At 27.0% G+C, this 19,962-nt stretch overlaps 1 protein-coding gene across 5 annotated transcripts; it reads left to right on the plus strand.

Annotated features, from left to right (window-relative positions):
• Positions 1 to 2,792: 2,792 nt before the first annotated feature.
• On the plus strand, positions 2,793 to 17,195 carry LOC113557435 (cytochrome P450 6k1-like). 5 transcript variants are annotated; one of them, XM_026962958.1, is made up of 9 exons: positions 2,793 to 2,850; positions 3,807 to 4,051; positions 4,807 to 5,091; positions 5,970 to 6,270; positions 8,181 to 8,257; positions 8,394 to 8,618; positions 8,723 to 8,974; positions 9,048 to 9,204; positions 16,993 to 17,195. In XM_026962958.1, exons 2-9 carry the CDS (start codon positions 3,820 to 3,822, stop codon positions 17,120 to 17,122), a joined length of 1,659 nt encoding a protein of 552 aa, XP_026818759.1. In that variant the 5' UTR covers positions 2,793 to 2,850; positions 3,807 to 3,819; the 3' UTR covers positions 17,123 to 17,195. The 5 variants fall into 5 exon arrangements, with proteins under 5 accessions (XP_026818759.1, XP_026818757.1, XP_026818755.1 ...); XM_026962956.2 differs by lacking the exon at positions 2,793 to 2,850 and adding an exon at positions 2,861 to 3,245; XM_026962954.2 differs by lacking the exon at positions 2,793 to 2,850 and adding an exon at positions 2,862 to 3,422.
• Positions 17,196 to 19,962: the final 2,767 nt, after the last annotated feature.

Here is a 19,962-nt window from a genome sequence, read left to right on the forward strand (position 1 = left end):
AAACTCGTGGGTAGACCATACTCATTATAAATACTTACCTGGCTACCTGGTTTGCTACATATATATAAATTACAGTATTATATAACATATAATAATATATTGTATTATATTATATCATATTATATAGATATGTACATTATATTTATAAATAATATGTTATGAACATAGACTATAGAGTAACCTTGAATACTATTTTTCTATCATCGCTTAAACTGCAGATGACGTGGTACAGCAATATTGAATAATGTGAATTCTAATATAGAAGCAGATAAAAAAACCTAATTCCAAATTACTTTCGTGACTATTATTCCGTCGTTTGGCCAGAAATCTACCACGGTATGGAAATCAAGTAACAAAATGTTATCGCAGTAAGTAAATTATAAAATTATATAATATATCGTATTTCATTCGAAAATACGAATAATTTGTCACACTCGTAAAAACTATGTCACATTCGATAAGTTGAAAAATTGTATGGCGTGCGATAAAATATATATCATGAATTCGAGAATCGGCCCCTAGAAATACTTCCGTGGCGCCGTCACGTAGTAAACATAATATTATAAGGTCAGTATAATAATATGTAAGTACCAGTCATTTGTTTCACTAACCCTAGTATTAGATAACTCAATACTAATAATAACACAAAATACTAATGATAAAATTCATCATTGGAACGTTTTTATATTGAACTATGTTATTATTACTTGTATAATCAATTTATTTTTAAATCATAAGTTTAACGTGTACAATTCCATATACTTTGAAAAGCGTATTGTGTAATGAAGCATTGAAGCTGTTAACTCGTAAAATCTTAGTTTGTCGACAAATAAATATCTACCTAGTACCTAACCTTTGAAGTTTGAAATACGAAATTATTAAGGTGCCAATTTGATACCAATCCTATTTTAAACTTCAAAGGTTTTCGGTTTTCGGTATATCTGAATATCTCGTCATGGTATTGTCGATGGAATAAATTAATTGCAAGAGCTTTATAAATAGTAATCACACTATGTAAATAATTAAGAATTAACTTATAATACTTAATACATTCAATTCAACGATTTGTCAATTTCTGAACGTTATCAAACCTGACGATTCAAATTATTTCCCGGAAAATCATGTTGCGTACATCATTTTCGTGTATTTATTTCAAGTGTAGCCAGTGAAGGCATCTATGTCTAAGTAGGACGACTAGGGCGTAGGTTTAGCTAGCCTATAATATATCTAATATTCTAAATTATAATTTCAATATTAAGTTATACATAAACCTACTCACGTTAAATATTATTTGAGTTACACAAGAAGGTCAACGTCAATTTGTTTTTCATAATATTGGAAATAACACAGTAATATAAGCATCTTTTTTATTTGTCATTAACTCCTGAATACTTAAAGTCAAAAACTAAACTCACTATACAATAATAAAATTACTGATCCACCTACAATTTCAAACAATTGTATATAATATTATTAATTTATCTAAAATATCAGATTTGTAATAAAAAAAAAAATGTCCTGCATATATTTATATTTTTTTCAATTGTATCATTTCCCCTTTCTCACCCTGATAATGTAGTCTGGTTGCGGCCCTATACGGCTATACATAATATGGGATATAAGTGGGAATTGGGGAAGAGCTTGAGGAGACTGAGAACGATTAAAATGCACACACAGAAAAATTAGCTTCCCTCAAACTATAATACTAAGTGGTCACTGGTTATTACAATAAATAATAAATAATTTAACAATATGTATGGTTAAGTTTAATTAAAATATTATTGAAGCACAAATAAAAATTAGTACCAATATCTCATTAAAAAAAAATCCGGTATTAATAAAGTTTACATCTACCTAAGTATCTTTCTTATTTCTTTAAAGTATTTAAAGTTCACAAATGTTAATATTATATACACGTATGAATACATACTCATATATTATATGTATGTCAATATAAGTTAAGATATCGAAAATAAATCACTGTAATATAGCTATATAATATACAGTTATACGAGTTCAATGATGTTATTTTGTTTTGAATTAGCTAAAAATGTTGTAAAATGTTGCATATTTTTTTTGTTAAGTCCAAAATATAGCAAAGTGAGATTAAAATCCTTTTTGTTAGGTTCGGTTGGATATTATAAGAATATGCTATTTTTATTTCACATAATTTGGACATTTTGAAGACAATCGCATATTTTAATACTTGGACATTTTTTCATCATAGAGTGAGTTTATTTTTAAAATGTCTTAACATATACATTTTTTTATTTTTATTTTTTTTTTTATATTATTTGTTTTTAGTTTTATTTTTTGTCAACGAAAATGTTCGATTTTGTTTTATGCTTATACAGATTGCATTTTACATGTGTATAGTCGTCTTCTTTTGTACAATAAATGCATAGCACAATATTCTTTAGATTTTATTTTGACATTTTTGCAGCATATTTTTAGGGCAGTAGGGCACATTTCGTAGTTTGCTAATCCTAGCAACAATAACTATAATTTATAAAAATATACCCTGTACAAAAAAGTTTAAGACAGTGAAATACTATGTTTTAAAAACAGTCATTATGAATAATAATTTATAATATTTTTCAATCTCGAATTCTCGAACACGGAATCGGACACAATGAAACCGATACACACGGATATATTATCTTACAACTGTTTGGCCTCCGTTCGTCCGCTTCTTTACGTAATACGTTGTAACATATTATTATTATTATTATTATTCTTATCGCCGTCATTATCATTTTTTTTTTTTTTTATTTATCAAGCGATTGCGACTCGTGACCACTCGGTGTTTTACTATCAGTCTAATATTGTTGTTATAATAATTATCGTGTTGTACGTACTTTGATTAATCGTCATAATAATAATAGTAATAGTAATAATTGTTTTGTTGTTACCACTATTGGCACTTATATTCACGTCTTGTTATTGTCGGCAGTCGGCGGTGCGCACGTACTGACGAGATGCGTCTGTCGCAGCGCTATAATTACGTGTCGACGTCGGTCCGTGGATTAAACGATTCGTCAGCGGGGGCCGCTCTACGATTACACCGATACGACGCGATCGAGACAATGTCGTCGGACCGCCGAAATGCCTAAGAACGTTTTCGTCACGCGCAGTTTGTCTGAAAATCAGTCGTCGTTTCGTTAAAATTTCCGAGCAAGTCGCGACAGAGCGTATACCGTGGACCACCGATTCGTTTTAGGTAGGCAGCTGCCCGCCGCCGTCCGGTATTACACTGCTATAATTATATGATAATATAATATAGTGATCGTCATATTATTTTCCATCGTATCTACCGAACACCCGACGGTTTTAATCCCGCCTTTTCGTTCAAGTCCTTGGCCGTTGAGTGGTAGTGGCTTTTATTTTCATTTTTAATACGCCATATCTGTCGATCGACAATAGTAATTATTATTATTTATACATTTTTATCAGCGGTTATATTAATATCAGTATTTACGTATTCACACTATGACTAACAATATTATAGGTATTCAATTGTAAATTAATTATATTAGAATAGACGTGATGATCATTCATAGCAGTAGGAACAACGTTCAGGCTTTTGAACGGCAGTGATTGTACTATCTATACCACGGACTAACATATAAGGCTATAAATGTTACTGTCTGTGATCTATATTTATATCTATTGTTTGTTTATTAATATATTGTGTGACTACAGGACTTTGTCCTCTCTGTTATGCTCGACTCTTTGTATTGATATTTTTACCTTCCCATTATAATAAAATGAATTAATTTAAAATTTTACTTAAACATATGTTTTAGAATTTCACTCAAAATGATTTCAAAGGAAACAATATTCATGTACACGGCTTCTGCAATAGTTGTTCTGTTTACAGCCGTGTATTTATATTATAGAAATATATACAGCTACTGGAAGAAAATGGGAGTGTATCATTTGGAACCAACGTTTTTTTTTGGAAATGCTAAGGATCGTGTTCTTTTCAAAAAATCATTTCACGAGTTTCACAGAGACTTGTACTTCAAGTTCAAAGGACATAGATATGCTGGTTAGTACCCTGTTTAACTGTGAATTACTATTCTTTAATTTAATTTATTATTATATAACAAATCGGTGTTATAATAACCTACTGAGAGTTCTGCTTAATAGGATCACTGGTAAATAAAATCAATTAATCAACAATCAACCATTTAATAGAATCAAAAAAAAATTACCCTAACCAAGTCTTTTATTTATTCATTTAACCTTTTATTGGAATAACTATGTACTTGGAAATTAAATTATAATTTTAATTTTAATCACTTTTATGAACATTTTATTGAATTAATTACAAATTGATATTACCGATGTACAATTAAATTGTATTTTTGAGCTTATTAAATTATTGCTGTACATTGTATCTTTAAGTAAAGCAAGTTGTTTAAATATTTTTTTAACATATTAAGCAAACAAAAATGTTTATCAATAATGGAAAAAAATATTTGCTCATTTGTTTTGATGTGTTAGAAAAATGCATCGACTGAAATTCAAGATTTGCATATCCAATAAAAAATTGATAGTTACATTTATTTATTTTAAATGTATTTTTTGTATTATTTTAAGCATGGGTACATATTTTTAAAGCATTATTATATATAAAAAAAAAAAGTTCTATGAAATCAATGCATTAATATAATCCAAATGATCTGCACTAATGTGATCACATTAACTGGAGCTCACTTAATTATATTAAAATTACAATTATACATTAAATATTTAAAATTTCAAACTCCAATAAAAAAATAACTTGTTTCTTTGTTTTAGGATATTATCTCGGACGCCGAGCATCATTAATTATCCTTGACCCAGACATTATCAAATGTATTATGATTAAAGATTTTAATCATTTTACGGACCGCCAAACAATGAAATTTCGAACATCAGAATATATTACTGAAATGTTGATTAATCTTAAAGGTTCCAAATGGAAACGAATGAGAGGTCAATTAACACCAGCATTTACTTCAGGCAAACTTAGAACTATGGAGCATCTCGTGGATATTTGTTGTAATAATATGAGCGATTTTTTAAATGAAAATATCAAAAGTGGTAATTATAAACGCATAACTTTAATTTATTATAATATATATTAATTTGTATTTAAATGTGTATTCAAAGTATATGGTAGTTTAGTGTGGAAGTAAAAGTAACTTGGTAGCTTATATCTCAGGAATGAGTAATTGGCGGCCCATTTTTAACTAGCCTATGCTACATTTCAAATTACTTTATACAAATATACAATGTTAGGATTTTTTTGTGTTTTATTTTATTATATTTATAAAATCAATATAATGTTTATATCGTGAAACATAGATATAAATTATTTTATTAATTAATACCACATGTATTAATAAATTAATAATTAAATATAAAAAATAAATGTCAATTGTAAATTTTCCCTTTTTTTCTTTCTATGTTCTCTGGCTCGCTAGATAGATTTTAACTTAAAAAAAATTAGCTCTCTAGTAGCATTGCATTTCTGATCCCTGTTACATATGAACATTTATTTTATCACGTATATTAAATATATATTTTGTCAATCAATAATGACTAAAGAATTAAATTGCAATTTCTCACATGTTTATATTATAGGACCAATTTAATTTTTTACTAAAGTATGTGATCTTAATAGATTATTCAGTTATTATATTTATTTACAGATACCAATTAAAATATATATATATATATATATATATATATATATATATATAGCTTAATCCATAACATTCTTCTTAATATTTGATAATAGTAAATTTTTAATTAATTTCTTTATTTATAGGAGCATATCATAACATGCATAACATACCTTATAATAATGATTTTTTAGATTCTGATAAAAATTAAAAGTACATTTTAATATTAAAATATTAATTATTTTAACATTTAACAATATAATACAATTAGTTTGATATAAACTTGGTTTACAGAACAAGGTTATGATTTGGAAATGAAAGATTTTTTTGGCAAATTCACCTTGGATGTTATTGCAACTTGTGCGTTTGGAGTGGAATCAAATTCATTGAAAGATGAGAACGGTGGTTTTGCCAGTCGTGTATCTAAATTTGCTAGCTTAAGTATTATGAAACGTCTATCCCTCTACATAGTACTACTCTTTATGCCTGGTATTGCACGATTTGTACCATTATCTTTTTTTAATATGGAAGTGATACATTTCTTAGCTAATGTGATCAAAGAAGCAAAAAAATGCAGACAATCCACTGGACAAAAGTATGTACATTGTCACTTATGCGTTTTAAATCTAAAATATGATTATAACATATTATGTAACTGCTGAATAATCATTTTTTTTTTTTTTTTTGTTAAAAGTATTATATTTTTATTATAATTAAAAATAATACATTTTTCATTTATATGTTTTTTTTATTATTAATTAATGTTTTAATATTATTAATTCAACTTTTTAAAATGTATTGAAAGGATGCTTCACTCGCTTGCATGCATGTATTGTCTTTGTCTTACAAACGCACAACGTACCAAATTTGCGTTCAGCAGAATCTATTTTATGTTATGAGCTTTGACCCGTCAGTAGGCACGTTAGTATTTGTAACACAATCAGGCGTGTATGAGCGTCATGCTCATACTATTAAAAATGGTTATTCAAAGTGTAAGTGAAAATTCCGGTATAAATAATTAATTAGGATCACTGATTATTTATTATTAAAAAATTCCAATACATAGGCACAGATCAGTTACAATTATTTAATATGAATCTGATTTTGCTTCTGAATCCGATTGACCGGATTTACATTTACATTATAGTTAATATACTGTGGCACTCACTTTCGTCGGGACTGGCCATTTCAATCCATTGTCATTTCAACACAAGACTTTGGATTGGGTTATATTATTTATAGAAAAATTCCCAAGTATGATGACATAAAGTATAAATAGATATCAACAATATTAAAATTAAATTGAAGCCAATAGTGGCGAAAATAGAAATTGAGTGAGCGGTCATACGCGACTACTGACGGGTTAATATTGAAGTAAATAATTTACCTATTATAAAACTTCAAAGTAAAAATATAATCATAAGGTTTTATTAATATTATAATTTTTATGTGACTTATGATCATTTTAAAGTTGTAGTATTTTACTAATTCATCTCAAAATGATAATATCAATAAAATCCCATGAGATTCCCTAGATTATATTCTCATTTTGGAGTTTGATAATAGGTAAATTTGCTCTTTTATTAAAGTTAACAGCACAAAATTGATTCTACTGACAGCAAATTTGCTATGTTACATGTTGTAAAATAGAGATAGCACATGGGGTGTAGTATTATCTTAAGTATTATGAATTACATTTTTATCAAGTTTCATACATAAATAATAAACAATAATGGTGTAATTAATTATTTATATTAATAATAAAATATAATGTATTATTATAATTATTAAAAAATAATAATAATAATTTAATATACCATGTGTCCGCGGAAACAGGATACACTTTATCACTTATTACCCTGTAAATATTTTTTCAATTCTGTTTGTAGGACATTAAACTAGACTAATAGATCATAATGTCTTATGACATACAATTTTTTTTAACATGTATTTTGTGCATGCACAACACAATTCAATTTTTTTCAAGCAATTTTGATCAACCAACTTTTATTCTATTCACAAAATTGGCAACATTGAATCTAGGTAGGTATAATTTAAAAAATAAATGTATTAAATTAAATTAAATTTTCTAGTTGTACGTCGTTCTAAACACCTTATGATACATTATACATTTATTATTAAAGTAATAAATTGTTTACTACCTACCTAGTTTTCATGTTGCCAATTTTGGGATTAGAATAAAAGTTTATTGATCAAAATTGCTTAAAAAAAATTGATTAATTCAAAAATGAAACTTAAATTGGGAGTTGCCAAAAAAATGAAGTTGTGTTGTGCATGCACAAAATACATGAGTTAAAAACATTGTAAGTCATAACCATAAGACATTATGATCCATTAATCTAATATGTCCCGCAAACAGAATTGAAAAATATTTACAAGGTAATGAGTGATCAAGTGTACCCTGTTTCTGTAGATACACGGTATATGATATTATAATATTCTTTGTTTTTCTAAAATAAAATTATTTTTTCATTGTTTTTTAAGGCGAAACGATTTCTTGCAGTTATTACTGGATAGTGAAACTGATTTAGATAAAAATGATAAAAACAAATCAAAAGACGGTAAATCAATTTTTAAGTTTTTATTGGTTTTGATTAAAAAAAAAATATATATACCCAACTCAACAATTTCTCCTTATAACTATTATAATAGGCATGTATCAAATATTAAGAATATGCAAATGATGGTTGATTTCAGATGTATTGACGGAAGCTCAAGTGGTTGCTCAATCTATATTGTTTTTGATTGCTGGATTTGAGACTTCAAGTACATTGTTAACTTTCACATGTTATGAGTTGGCAATAAATCAAACGATACAGGTTAAATTAAGAGAAGAAATATGTTCAGTCTTAGAACGATACAATGGCAAATGCTCTTATGAAGCCATGCAAGAAATGCCTTTGTTAGACATGGTATTAATGGGTATGTATCATGCAAGCTGTATTGATAAAACTTTAATCAGAAAAAAAATCATTCATATTTATTTTGTGAAAAAAAATAATAATTAATCTTTTATACCTACGTAGAAACCTTAAGAATGCATCCACCTGTAGCACAATTAGAACGTGTCAGTACTCAAGACTATGTGGTGCCCGATTCCAACTTATTACTGAAAAAAGGCATGACTGTTCAAATACCTGTCATTGGGTTACACTATGATCCAGAATATTATCCAGATCCTTATAAATTTGACCCAAATCGATTTTCTCCAGAAGAGAAAGCTAAACGTTCACATTATGTATTTTTACCGTTTGGAACTGGACCAAGAAATTGCATTGGTATGTATATTAAATAAATGTTTACACCTATTATAACTGTAATAACATGATGTTATTTTATGTGTTTTATTAGGTCTACGGTTTGCTTTAATGAGTACGAAAAGAGGAATGGTACATCTCTTAAAAGACTTTTCAATTGATCTGAGTAACCAAATGACTGTGCCTTATGAATACAGCAAACATTCAATGCTGCTTAAGGCAAAGGATGGTATAAGGCTGTCATTCAATAAGTTGAGTATATAGTAAAAACAGTTTGGCCAACTACTTAATATTTAACATATTTGTGGGCTGTGTTAAATTTATTTGAAACTAAAGTTATCAGTTCATTTCTCAGTTTTGTCTATTGCTATTGTAAATAATTCTAATATGTGACGTATTTACACTTTTTTTTATTAAAATAGATTTTATTTTTATATACTTATTACTGGTTTTTAATATTTTTTTGTTTGTTTATATAAGTTAAATTTTATATTATATTAATATTGTTGAATATAATATTTTATTATTTTAACTTGGTGAGTTTTAAAAATATTTTGAAGAAATAACTGTGATCCATAGTTAAAGAACTTCTTGTTTTTAACTATTTCAGTGATAAATTACAATTTATATCAATTTAAAACCGATTGTTAATCTGCTTAAGCATAGTCAAGTTTTTGTATCAATCCACTGTTAAATGTATTAGCATAAACTATAAGTTTATGTATTAGTAATAATTTAACATTATTAATGAAAATTCGTCCAATCTGGAATAAAAGAAAATCATTTAAAAACTAAACCTTCGATACAGATCAATGAATCTACACAACTTAATATATTTTTTAACACGTTGACTGCCACAAGCCCGCCGGCGACCCAAGTGATGTCTTTTATTGTGAAGCTATTTGGGTCGCCGGCGACCTAAATCATATTATTAATGTGACGCCACTTGGGTCGCCGGCTGCCAAATTTAACATCAACATTAATTGTATCTAATTCTTTACGGCTTGGAGAGAATAATTTTTAGATAGTACCATGGCGTAGACAAGACGATTTTGATCATTTTAAAAAAAAAAACAATAAAATCCTTCAACTTTAATACATTTATATTTTATACAAAAAAATGTAATATTTGAATATATAAGTGTAGTAAACAGTAGTATAAAACGTTAAAATTAAAATTAAAAAAAACAAAGAGGTACCCTGTGTAAATTGATAAAAAAAAATTCACTTTATATTACTTAAAAATAAAATTGTATACAAAAACGTAACAAAATTTTATTCATACATTTTGTTTTTTTAAATGGTTTTGAAAACATTGTATGCAAACCGATGGTTTCGATGGGCAAAGACTGCAAAAGGTTGTTACTTTCTTAGCCTTGTTCAAAGCTTCCCTAGAAATAATATATTAAAAATTTATATTAATTTAAAAAAAAATTATTTTGAACTCACTTGTATCCTAGTTCATTCGAAAATTTTGTATAGCATTCAATACACCTTTTTCTTTTTTTTCTGTTTCTTGAACATTTTTCTTCTGTCTCTTCGAGTTTATGTTTTATTATTTGTCGTCTTTGAAATCTATTTTCAAGAGGTTGTTCAGAATTTGAAACACGTAAAGATGTAGGTTTTAATTCAAGGAGTTTATCTACAAGCACTTCACGAAATTTATGTATAGTGAGTTTATTTCGAAAATTTTGTTCATTATACATAATTTGAGCATTTACTACAAATGTATTTAAAATTATCTCAGTTGCTACCTTGTGATACCACCGAACACTCTTTCTCATAGGAGTGCAGTACGACGCTAACTGATCCGATAAATCTATTCCTGCTTTTCCAGCATTATAGAATAATATGATATCTGGTTTTAATATATCTTCTTGATTCCTATTTTTCTTCCCTGTGTTTGTCATATTTAATTGATGTCGCGTTGAAAGTAAGTGAATGTCACGTTTATCTTTAAATTTAGATACTACAATACCAGAATTATTTTCCAGACCAACAAATTCCCCTTTTTTCAATTTTTTTTCAATCACTGTTTTTGGTAAAAAACGTCTATTTTTTCTAAGAATTCCAACCAAATGAGTGTCTTGCCTTAAAAGTGTTTCCGCTAGTGGAACAGACGTATAAAAATTATCAGTGACAATAGTACGTCCTTCGTTCAGATAATTTTCACACAAAGAAGTTACTATTGTTTCACTCAACGCTTCTCCGGGTTTTGATTGTTTTCCTTCGTATATAATAATTTTATACGTGTATCCATTAGTCCCACATACTTTGAAAAATTTTACGCCATATTTATGTGTTTTATTTGGGATATACTGCCGAAATTTGAGTCTGCCTCGAAAAGGTATCATAGATTCATCTACCGCGATTATTTCTCCAGGTTTATTTATATTTTTTACTAAATCATTTGCCATATTAAGTAATTTTCTTACTTTGTATAGGCGATCGGTTTTGTCAGCAGTCTCATTGTCCTCAAAATGCCAAAACCTAAGAATGAGTTCAAATTTATTCCGACTCATAATTTTTGGTGCAACACCATTTTTATAACGTTCAGCTTTGCTCCAATAGTCAGCTATTGAAGTCATTTTTACGAGTCCCATCCACATCAAAAGTCCCATAAATTTTTCCATATCATTTTTGTTTATTGGTTGCCAAAATGAAAATCTACTACCACGTGTAATTGTTTGAGTATTTAAAAATTGTTGAGCGTTTCTATTTGTTTCAATGACCATTAACTCAATTATATTGTCAGTTAAAAACAATTTAAAATAATCCATAGGTCCAATATCTTCGTCTAAAATGACTAATGGCCCCGAATTTCCCGTAAAGTTAAAATTTTTTTGATTAGTACCTGTTACTGTATTCCAATTTGATTGGCTATTGTTAGATATTGGTAAAATTTGATTCTCTATTTGATCCTCATCATCTGACGACTCTTGAGAATCGCTATTATTTTCATTTTCAACACAATATATCGGATCACTATCATTATCGTCAAAACTGTCACTAGAAAAATTGTCAGAATCATCTAATGCATTATTAATCATGCGTTCATCCATTATGATATTATGTTAACAATTGTTACGTAAAATAAAGCAAAAATTATAATAAAATTCAGAACTTGATAATCACGAGAAGTTCACACTTCTTATTCCAGACGAATACTAAAAGATAATTAACATATAAACGTGTAAAATAAATATTATTATTATCTTAACCAATAAAAAACAAATTATTGTATCTAATTCTAGCACGAGACAGCGGGCGACCCAAGTGGCTTGTACGAAATATTACATTTTTGGCAGGCCGCTTGCCAGCCGGCGACCCAAGACTTTTTTTTTTTTCATAATATTATCTACGATTAACTGATTCTAAATATATCAATTTTATTAAAATCTAACAACTGGATCTATTTTTATACATGTAAACATTATCGACATACGATGTAAAAATAGTATAGCCTGACACGCGCTGATACGACTTGGGTCGCCGGCGGGCTTGTGGCAGTCAACGTGTTAAATTAGAAATGATTGTAATAGATTTTTTTCTTTAATGTACTATATTAGGTATAGAAAATAGATATTTATTATTTACTTCAATTTACAATTAATCATAAAATTGTTAATGTGGATTATGCATTCATGCTAGTGTTATCACTTATAATGAAAAAATAACTAAAGGTACTAATAGCCATCTGCATGGGTGTCCCTAGACATTTTTCTATGGGGGAGGACAAAATTAATTTAAAAAATAAATGATGATTTTTTATACATGTTATACTTACATTTTATTTATAATACATTATTATGTTTGTCATTATTACAATTAGGTATTATTATTATACATTATTCTTTTTTGAATTTTACCGATTGTTATGGAAATAACATTATTCTGAGGGGAGGGCAAGTGCCCCGTCTTGCCCCCCCTGGGGACTCCCATAGCTATCTATCAAAAATTAAGTGTTGAAGATGATAGGTGATTAGATCTTATTGTATATTTTATAAAATCTATAAATCTGTTGCAAACTTATGCAAGAGTGCATAAAGTTTGTTCCGCCCATTTTATAAGCTAAAAAGGCAGCCTTAAACTCGACCCTAAATTATTATCATTTTTTTTTATGATATTTATGCATTTTACCAAAGAATATATTTTTATTAAATTATTATGTTATTAACGGATTAATAGCTGATTAATATGTTTGTTGCAATCATAATATCCTATAATAATAAATATTACATATAAATAGAGTATTATTATAGTAAAATTATATGAAGAATAATTACAAAATGTTATAATTAATTAATTTATTCCTACCCGAGTTTAAAATCCATTTTTTTGCAAGTTCAGTATTATTGGAATAGCATGGAAAACTACATTTTTAAAATATCTTCTATTCATTTTGCAACTATTATAAAAATCAAATTTATCACTGAACATTTTAATAATTATTAAAGAAAATAATAGTAAGTATATTGTTGATATAATGTTTTATTATTGCAATAATACGACAGTGCTATTGGGCCCGTTATTCACATGAATTATCATTTGTTTTTTTTTTATATATATATATATTCAATAAATTTGAATAAAAGGAGTTTGTGATACCCTTTGACTTATGTTTGCGGTTGCCTTTGGCATGTATAGTAGTGTAGGTAAGGAGCTGCGATATTTATATTTGTTTATTTTTTTTTTTTTTAATGTAGCCAAATTGGTCCATTTGCTTCTAGATAGAATTTGATCTACATTAGTATGTATGATGTATCTATATGCGAATAATATATTATACGTATAGATTATAGGTATTCAAAATGTGCGTCGCGGGATGAAAAGGTTTGAATATTTTCTACTAATTGCTAAAGTATAATAATTGTATACTTTATTTTATTTGTGTATTTAAAAAAAAGGCGCGTAATGGTGCGTTGTCGCTACCGCCACCTGATTGTATTAATTTCACGCATTGGGAATCGAAATACGTTCGGTGCTGCAATGAGTGTCGTTCGTAGGGCTCGAAATGAATTCCAGGGGCCAATTTTTGAAATTGTGATAAAACGTTTATCACATGAAAATTATTGAACTATATGATATGATATCATGTAGTTCAATGATGAAAATAAATATTTGGTATTCTTGAAATTGAAAAGATATATGACTAGTCGAACTAAAAATATTCGACTATTTGTCTATTGATTAAGTCAGTGAAAAATCTTAATTCCAAGATAATGTATGAAATGTGATATCAATTTTCACATTATACAACAGAAAATAGAAATAATTAATACCTATTCTTATCGATCATCGCTTTGTCATTTTACGTTTTGTAAATTGCTTCGTATTAAGCCGTAATTAATTGATTTTCTTTAAATACAATGGCAAATTTTGAGTTATAATAATTTTTAGTCATAAGTTCGACCAGAGATTTCATCTGCGATTGAGTGGGTCTTGATTTGAACATTATAATTTTAATAATAATTAGATCTGTAAATTTGTAGGATGTAGGAAAGTGCATATTTTTGGCGTGATTGTGAAACGTTGCTTTGTAAGTATATAATTTGAATTATGTAGGAAACAATAAATCCATTTATAAAACTTTTATTTTGCATTTTTTGACGTTTCGTTGAAATTTTGATGTTTCAAAAATAATACTTGGAAATTGTATACAATTGAAAAACGGCAAATCGCGCTTATCAGTTATTGCTTATTGAAATAAAATATTAGGTATTCGTAGCCGCAGTAGTATTACCTAGTAGACAACGTTGGTTTATACTATACGTGCTCGTATAATAAAATTTCGGGTACCTAGTCAGGTTAGTTCGCAGTCTCGTTCCAGTCGTTCCTTACTTAAACCAAATATTATGGATAGATCTATAGTATTCGCTTTCACAATCATTTCCATTTTGTCCGTTCCTCAGAGGTTTACAGGTAAATTAGAACCTTATGGAGTATTATTTATAATTCAATATTGTTCTATAGTTAAAACGTTGACGATATTATATACCTACAAAAAATGTATTGAAGTAGAATTGAGATTTTATCATTATCAACTATAACCGTACGTCGTGAATGTCATATGAGTTACTTGTCTCCGTGTATGTATTAGTCAGTCTATATCGTAGACCTTATACTAGTACAGTCTACGTATACATTTGTGTCAATGTCATAAATTAAGATAACATCTATTGTCTATGTATTAAAATAATTCAAGGTCAATGTCCAATAATGCACATCTAACATGAGGAAAATTTAGTAATTGTATAGTGTGTACATTGTATCACTGTACACAATGCGTTGACATCATCTTAGTTTGCTAAGATCATTTAAACTTTTAGTTTTTCACAGTGTTGCTCACTTACAAAATCTCATATCTACTGGTAGAAGCTCGCCTGAAACAGCGTTTTAATTTGGCATAAGTTCTCGTATAGTGTTCTCGTGGGATCATGTCCTTATTAAACAATATCTGGCGTTGGATGATCAGGAAACCCAAAGTCCCAGTCTGGGACTCCCAGATTGTCCAAAAGATGTTTTTCTTGTAAAAAATGTGATGGATAATTACTTTTGGGTAAGATTGAAGATTTACAGAATTAGTTATTAGTATATTACTCATATCTCCTATCAATATGCTACAATTTTATGAAAATTGCTTGGGTACTAAATAACAAATATTATAATTTCATTAAAGGTAATAATGCACTATTTTAATTTTGAATAGTTGTATTGTACTTGTACGGTAATATTGTATTAAATTACCTCTTTGAAATACTAATATATCTATATTTTAATATTAACCATGTATGACTATTTATTCAATACATATAAATTTATTACATAGAGAAAATAATAAATATACGCTTTGGAATACGAACATAAAAAATGAAATTATTGATACGTACTGATATTTAGGTAAAGCTTCAATAATAAAATAGGTAGGCATATGTTAAATTTAAATTCAATGCTATATTATTATGTATATAAAATATAATTTTGAACAGAAACCAACTTTCAGCATATAACACTGAAAAAAATGTACTTAAAAAAAAAAAATTCAATTTAAAGTACTTATTTACTTCTTTGTGAACTTACATTTCATGATATATTTTTCAATACTACAATTAAAATAATTTATTTTACTAACAGCAAGTTGATTTAAAAATTTAATTTTTCCCAAAAACATTGCATTTATTATATTAGTAGGTATTTAAATATTATAATAATATATATTTATACTATATCATATTATTGTTATTAGTTTTTTAATTAATACTACCTCACCATAAAATAGTGTGAATAGGTTCATGGGATAAATAGGTAATATTTTAAAACTAATCTACATGTTTTGAAAATTTCATTACATATCTATAGCAAAATTCAAAATATTCGTAAAATAACTAATAATAGTTTTGAATTTTAACAAAATAATTTATATCGCTATTTTATCATTTAAATACGTAATTTTGTTAAAATTAGGGACGTACACGGGGGGATGTTTTGGGTGTTCAAACACCCCCCCAAAATACTTGGGTTTTTTTCATGGTAATTAACTTATTCAATTTTAATGTTAATTTTGTTATATCAATGTTTGTATTTAAAAAAAAGTATTTTAACTATACCTAATCTTCATACATTTTTTTTGTATATTTATTAAAAAAAGTTCTACTTTTCGATAACTGATTTTCAAAATCACCTCCCAAAACTTTTTCTGCGTACGTTCCTGGTTATAATCATACAACTTGTATTGGATCTTATAAATTTTCAAGAATAAACACAAATAATTTTTATCCACATTTATAGAAAAAAAATTGAAAATATTTCATGCTTATAGATAGCTCAAAGAGAGTCTATTTTGAAATTAATAATATAAAAATTTGGTGAAAAACTCAAGTTATTTTTTTAAACACAACAAAATATTAAAAATCGTTAAGATGAAATGATTATTTTACGATAGAATATCCAATATTATGCTTATAAAATTTAATTTAACTCTACAGTAGATTTTTTTATTTATTTATTGGTTAAATTTAATTATTTTTTATGAATTCTAGATTATTCCATCTCTTCAGAAATATGCACAAGAAAGAATACATTTTGAGCGTTCAGGTGAATATCTTATTCGAAGAATACCCAATATTTCTGAGCAACAACCTTCATGAATTGCTGATGATCGGTGATTGAGCTGTGATTACAGATCTACCAAACTGTACTAAAAGACTTTGTAAATATTTTATTAAACGAATATTTATTACAATTTTGTATATGATTCAGGTTTCTAAAATGTTCATAGTTAGAAACAGATCATAAGCTTTGCTCTTAATAATTGGAGATCCATCTACAATACAATTTTAGTTTCATTAGAAGATGATATTGTTACAGTCAAGGTGTTCAATGTTGACAGATTCAACCCAATTATATTTTTAAAGTAATACCCGTGGTGAAGTGTACAAACGGCAACGAAGTCACATCTACAAGACTTCAATAACCAGTGAAAGAAAAAATATTTAATGTTGAATGTATGAAGTTAGTGAAATAAGTAAATTGTTCACATTCAATAAATAGGTTAGGTAACCTAACCATAAAGCGATAACACCAAAAAATTACTAAGTAATTAAGTAATAATTTATTATTTAAAAAGCATACTTACACTTAAATAATATTTTTGCTATTGTGGTATCAAATGCATTCAGATTTAAAACTTTGGTAAAATTGGTCAAACCGACATCCTAAGAAGATAAGTATATTATCAAACAGGCAAAATTCTGATTTGCATATTAGTCTAAAGGAGACATGGTAATCTAATTGGAGGATTATTTTATACTCAATATTAAGCACACATTGAATGAGTAATTTATCATAACTGGTTTAATGTTGTATAACAGACAGAATTCGTTCCATAGCAAATGTGTTGTACAATATGCCATCATGCTGGCCTATAATGCCAAGTGTAAGTTCAAGTGATCGGCATATTCAACAGTTTTCAAATGTAAATCAACGTCGAGTGGGGCGTAATACGTTCTTGTAAGGGCTCTAGAACTTTTATGTTAACAGAAGTTATAGGTGCAAACTTGAAAGCTTCTAATTTAGCAGGATTGAAGAAATCATAGCTAGTTTGTGTATTGCTGCCATTATGAACATTTGACTTACATTTATATTTTACAAGGTTATTTACACGGAACCAACCATTTTTAACTAATTTGAGTATATGAATAATCAAACATGATTTTTAAATAATTTGTTCAAACATTGGTACCACATTTAATTGTGTAATAAATATAGCGAAATAGTAATTTAGTAAATGCCATACACATCTTTATGTGTCGCTTATTTTATACTAAAATGTACTAAATGGCAGCAATAATTTGTCTTAATACCATCAAAGTTGTAAATTTTTCCAATATCTTCACATTTATGAAAATTAAATTATAAGATAGTCTTTCAAAAATAATGAATTTGCTTTTAACTTTAGTGAAAATACTTACTAATTATGTTTGATGTCATGATTGGGACTTTGATGTTATTATAATTAAATTAAAAACTCATATTATATAATATTTATATCTTACATAACAAAACATGAAAAATATAAAGCTATATATATTTTGAATTTATGTAATATGCAACTATGCATTTTGCATATTATATGGCTTTTACTTATGAGAGGAAAAAATGTTTAATATAAATATAGTTTAAAAATTAAAATTCATTATTACATGCATTATTATGAAATATATTTTACGAATATTGTGTGATTGGCTTTGCACTCCATACCACGGATTATAATCACTCTTATGGATCTATCGATTTTTTTTTATTCAATGACATTGATGTTGGAACAATAGGTACATTTATTCGATTAAGGAAAAATTGGTAATATGTATAAATAATAAATACATTTTTAAATAAATTCAGTTAAAATTGTCTTGGTCTAATGTATATAAATATATGTATTTGCTACATTATATTTTTATTTTTATTTGTTTGTGTTTTAAGTTTTTAAATTCCTAGGTCTACCTTTTTGTTATAACCTTTAGTATTTAATTAATTTTAATTAATGTAACAACATCTAAGCCCTAATTTTTATAATTAATATTGGATTGATCAATTTGATAATATCTTTATGTTGCGAAAAGGTGATGTTCTTTCATTCAAAATCTGTTTGATTTTAAATGCATCATTTAGCGTTATGTTGAACGTGGAGTTTAATCATTCAATAGTACTTGAAATCAATTTTGTAATTTTACAGTGTTTAGAAATGGTATCTAATATTAAATTGGATCAAACGAAATATGAAAATAGGCATGTTATCATTTATTATTGAAATTGAAAAAATATATTTAGGTACCTACATTAGTTTAAAAAAATACAGGTAGGTATGTATATATTTTAAATAGTTATATGCTGTATAATTTAATTTATACAACAATTTGGTATAATTAGCTATTGCTTATTTATCTACTGTATGGTATTTTTTTATAATTTTATATTTTAATTAATAAATATTATGTAAAACTATTGAAAAGATAAAAACTATTCCAATAATAGGCAATAGCGTTGATTATAAATATTACAATATACATTATACATACATAGGTAGGTACAGGTATATTATCAAATGTTTTATTACTATAAATTATAAAAATTTGTTAGTTAGATAGCGTACAGATTATTAAGGTTGTACAACAATGCATCGGCGTATAATAGAAGCACAAACGGATATTATTATTCATTGATTGTATTTTACAAATTAAATACAAAATTTGAATGTGATTAGGTTCCTTAATTATTGACACATAATAATTATGAATAATGTATCAAAATGCATTAAAAAATAAATCCTACCTATATGAATCTTGTTTTGTTTCTATTTGAATTTTAAAAGTTACTCCTAGAACCTCCCCCTTTTTAATTAATAAAAAAAAAAATTAATATCAAATTAGTTTAAATGATATGATTCAAAGACGTTTTCACATAGATTATTTTTTTCCTAATTTAAGTATATCTTGCTGAAACTTGTTACA

Source organism: Rhopalosiphum maidis, chromosome 3 (genome assembly GCF_003676215.2).
Source record: "Rhopalosiphum maidis isolate BTI-1 chromosome 3, ASM367621v3, whole genome shotgun sequence".
Taxonomy (NCBI): Eukaryota; Metazoa; Arthropoda; class Insecta; order Hemiptera; family Aphididae; genus Rhopalosiphum; species Rhopalosiphum maidis.

Excerpts from the sequence above, each read along its gene's own strand:
- LOC113557435 (XM_026962958.1), top strand. The coding sequence starts at position 3,820 with ATGATTTCAAAGGAAACAATATTCATGTACACGGCTTCTGCAATAGTT. Across the intron at positions 8,619-8,722 it reads GTTAGACATGGTATTAATGG|AAACCTTAAGAATGCATCCA; the intron begins GTATGTATCATG and ends ATACCTACGTAG. Across the intron at positions 9,205-16,992 it reads ATAAGGCTGTCATTCAATAA|ATTATTCCATCTCTTCAGAA; the intron begins GTTGAGTATATA and ends TATGAATTCTAG.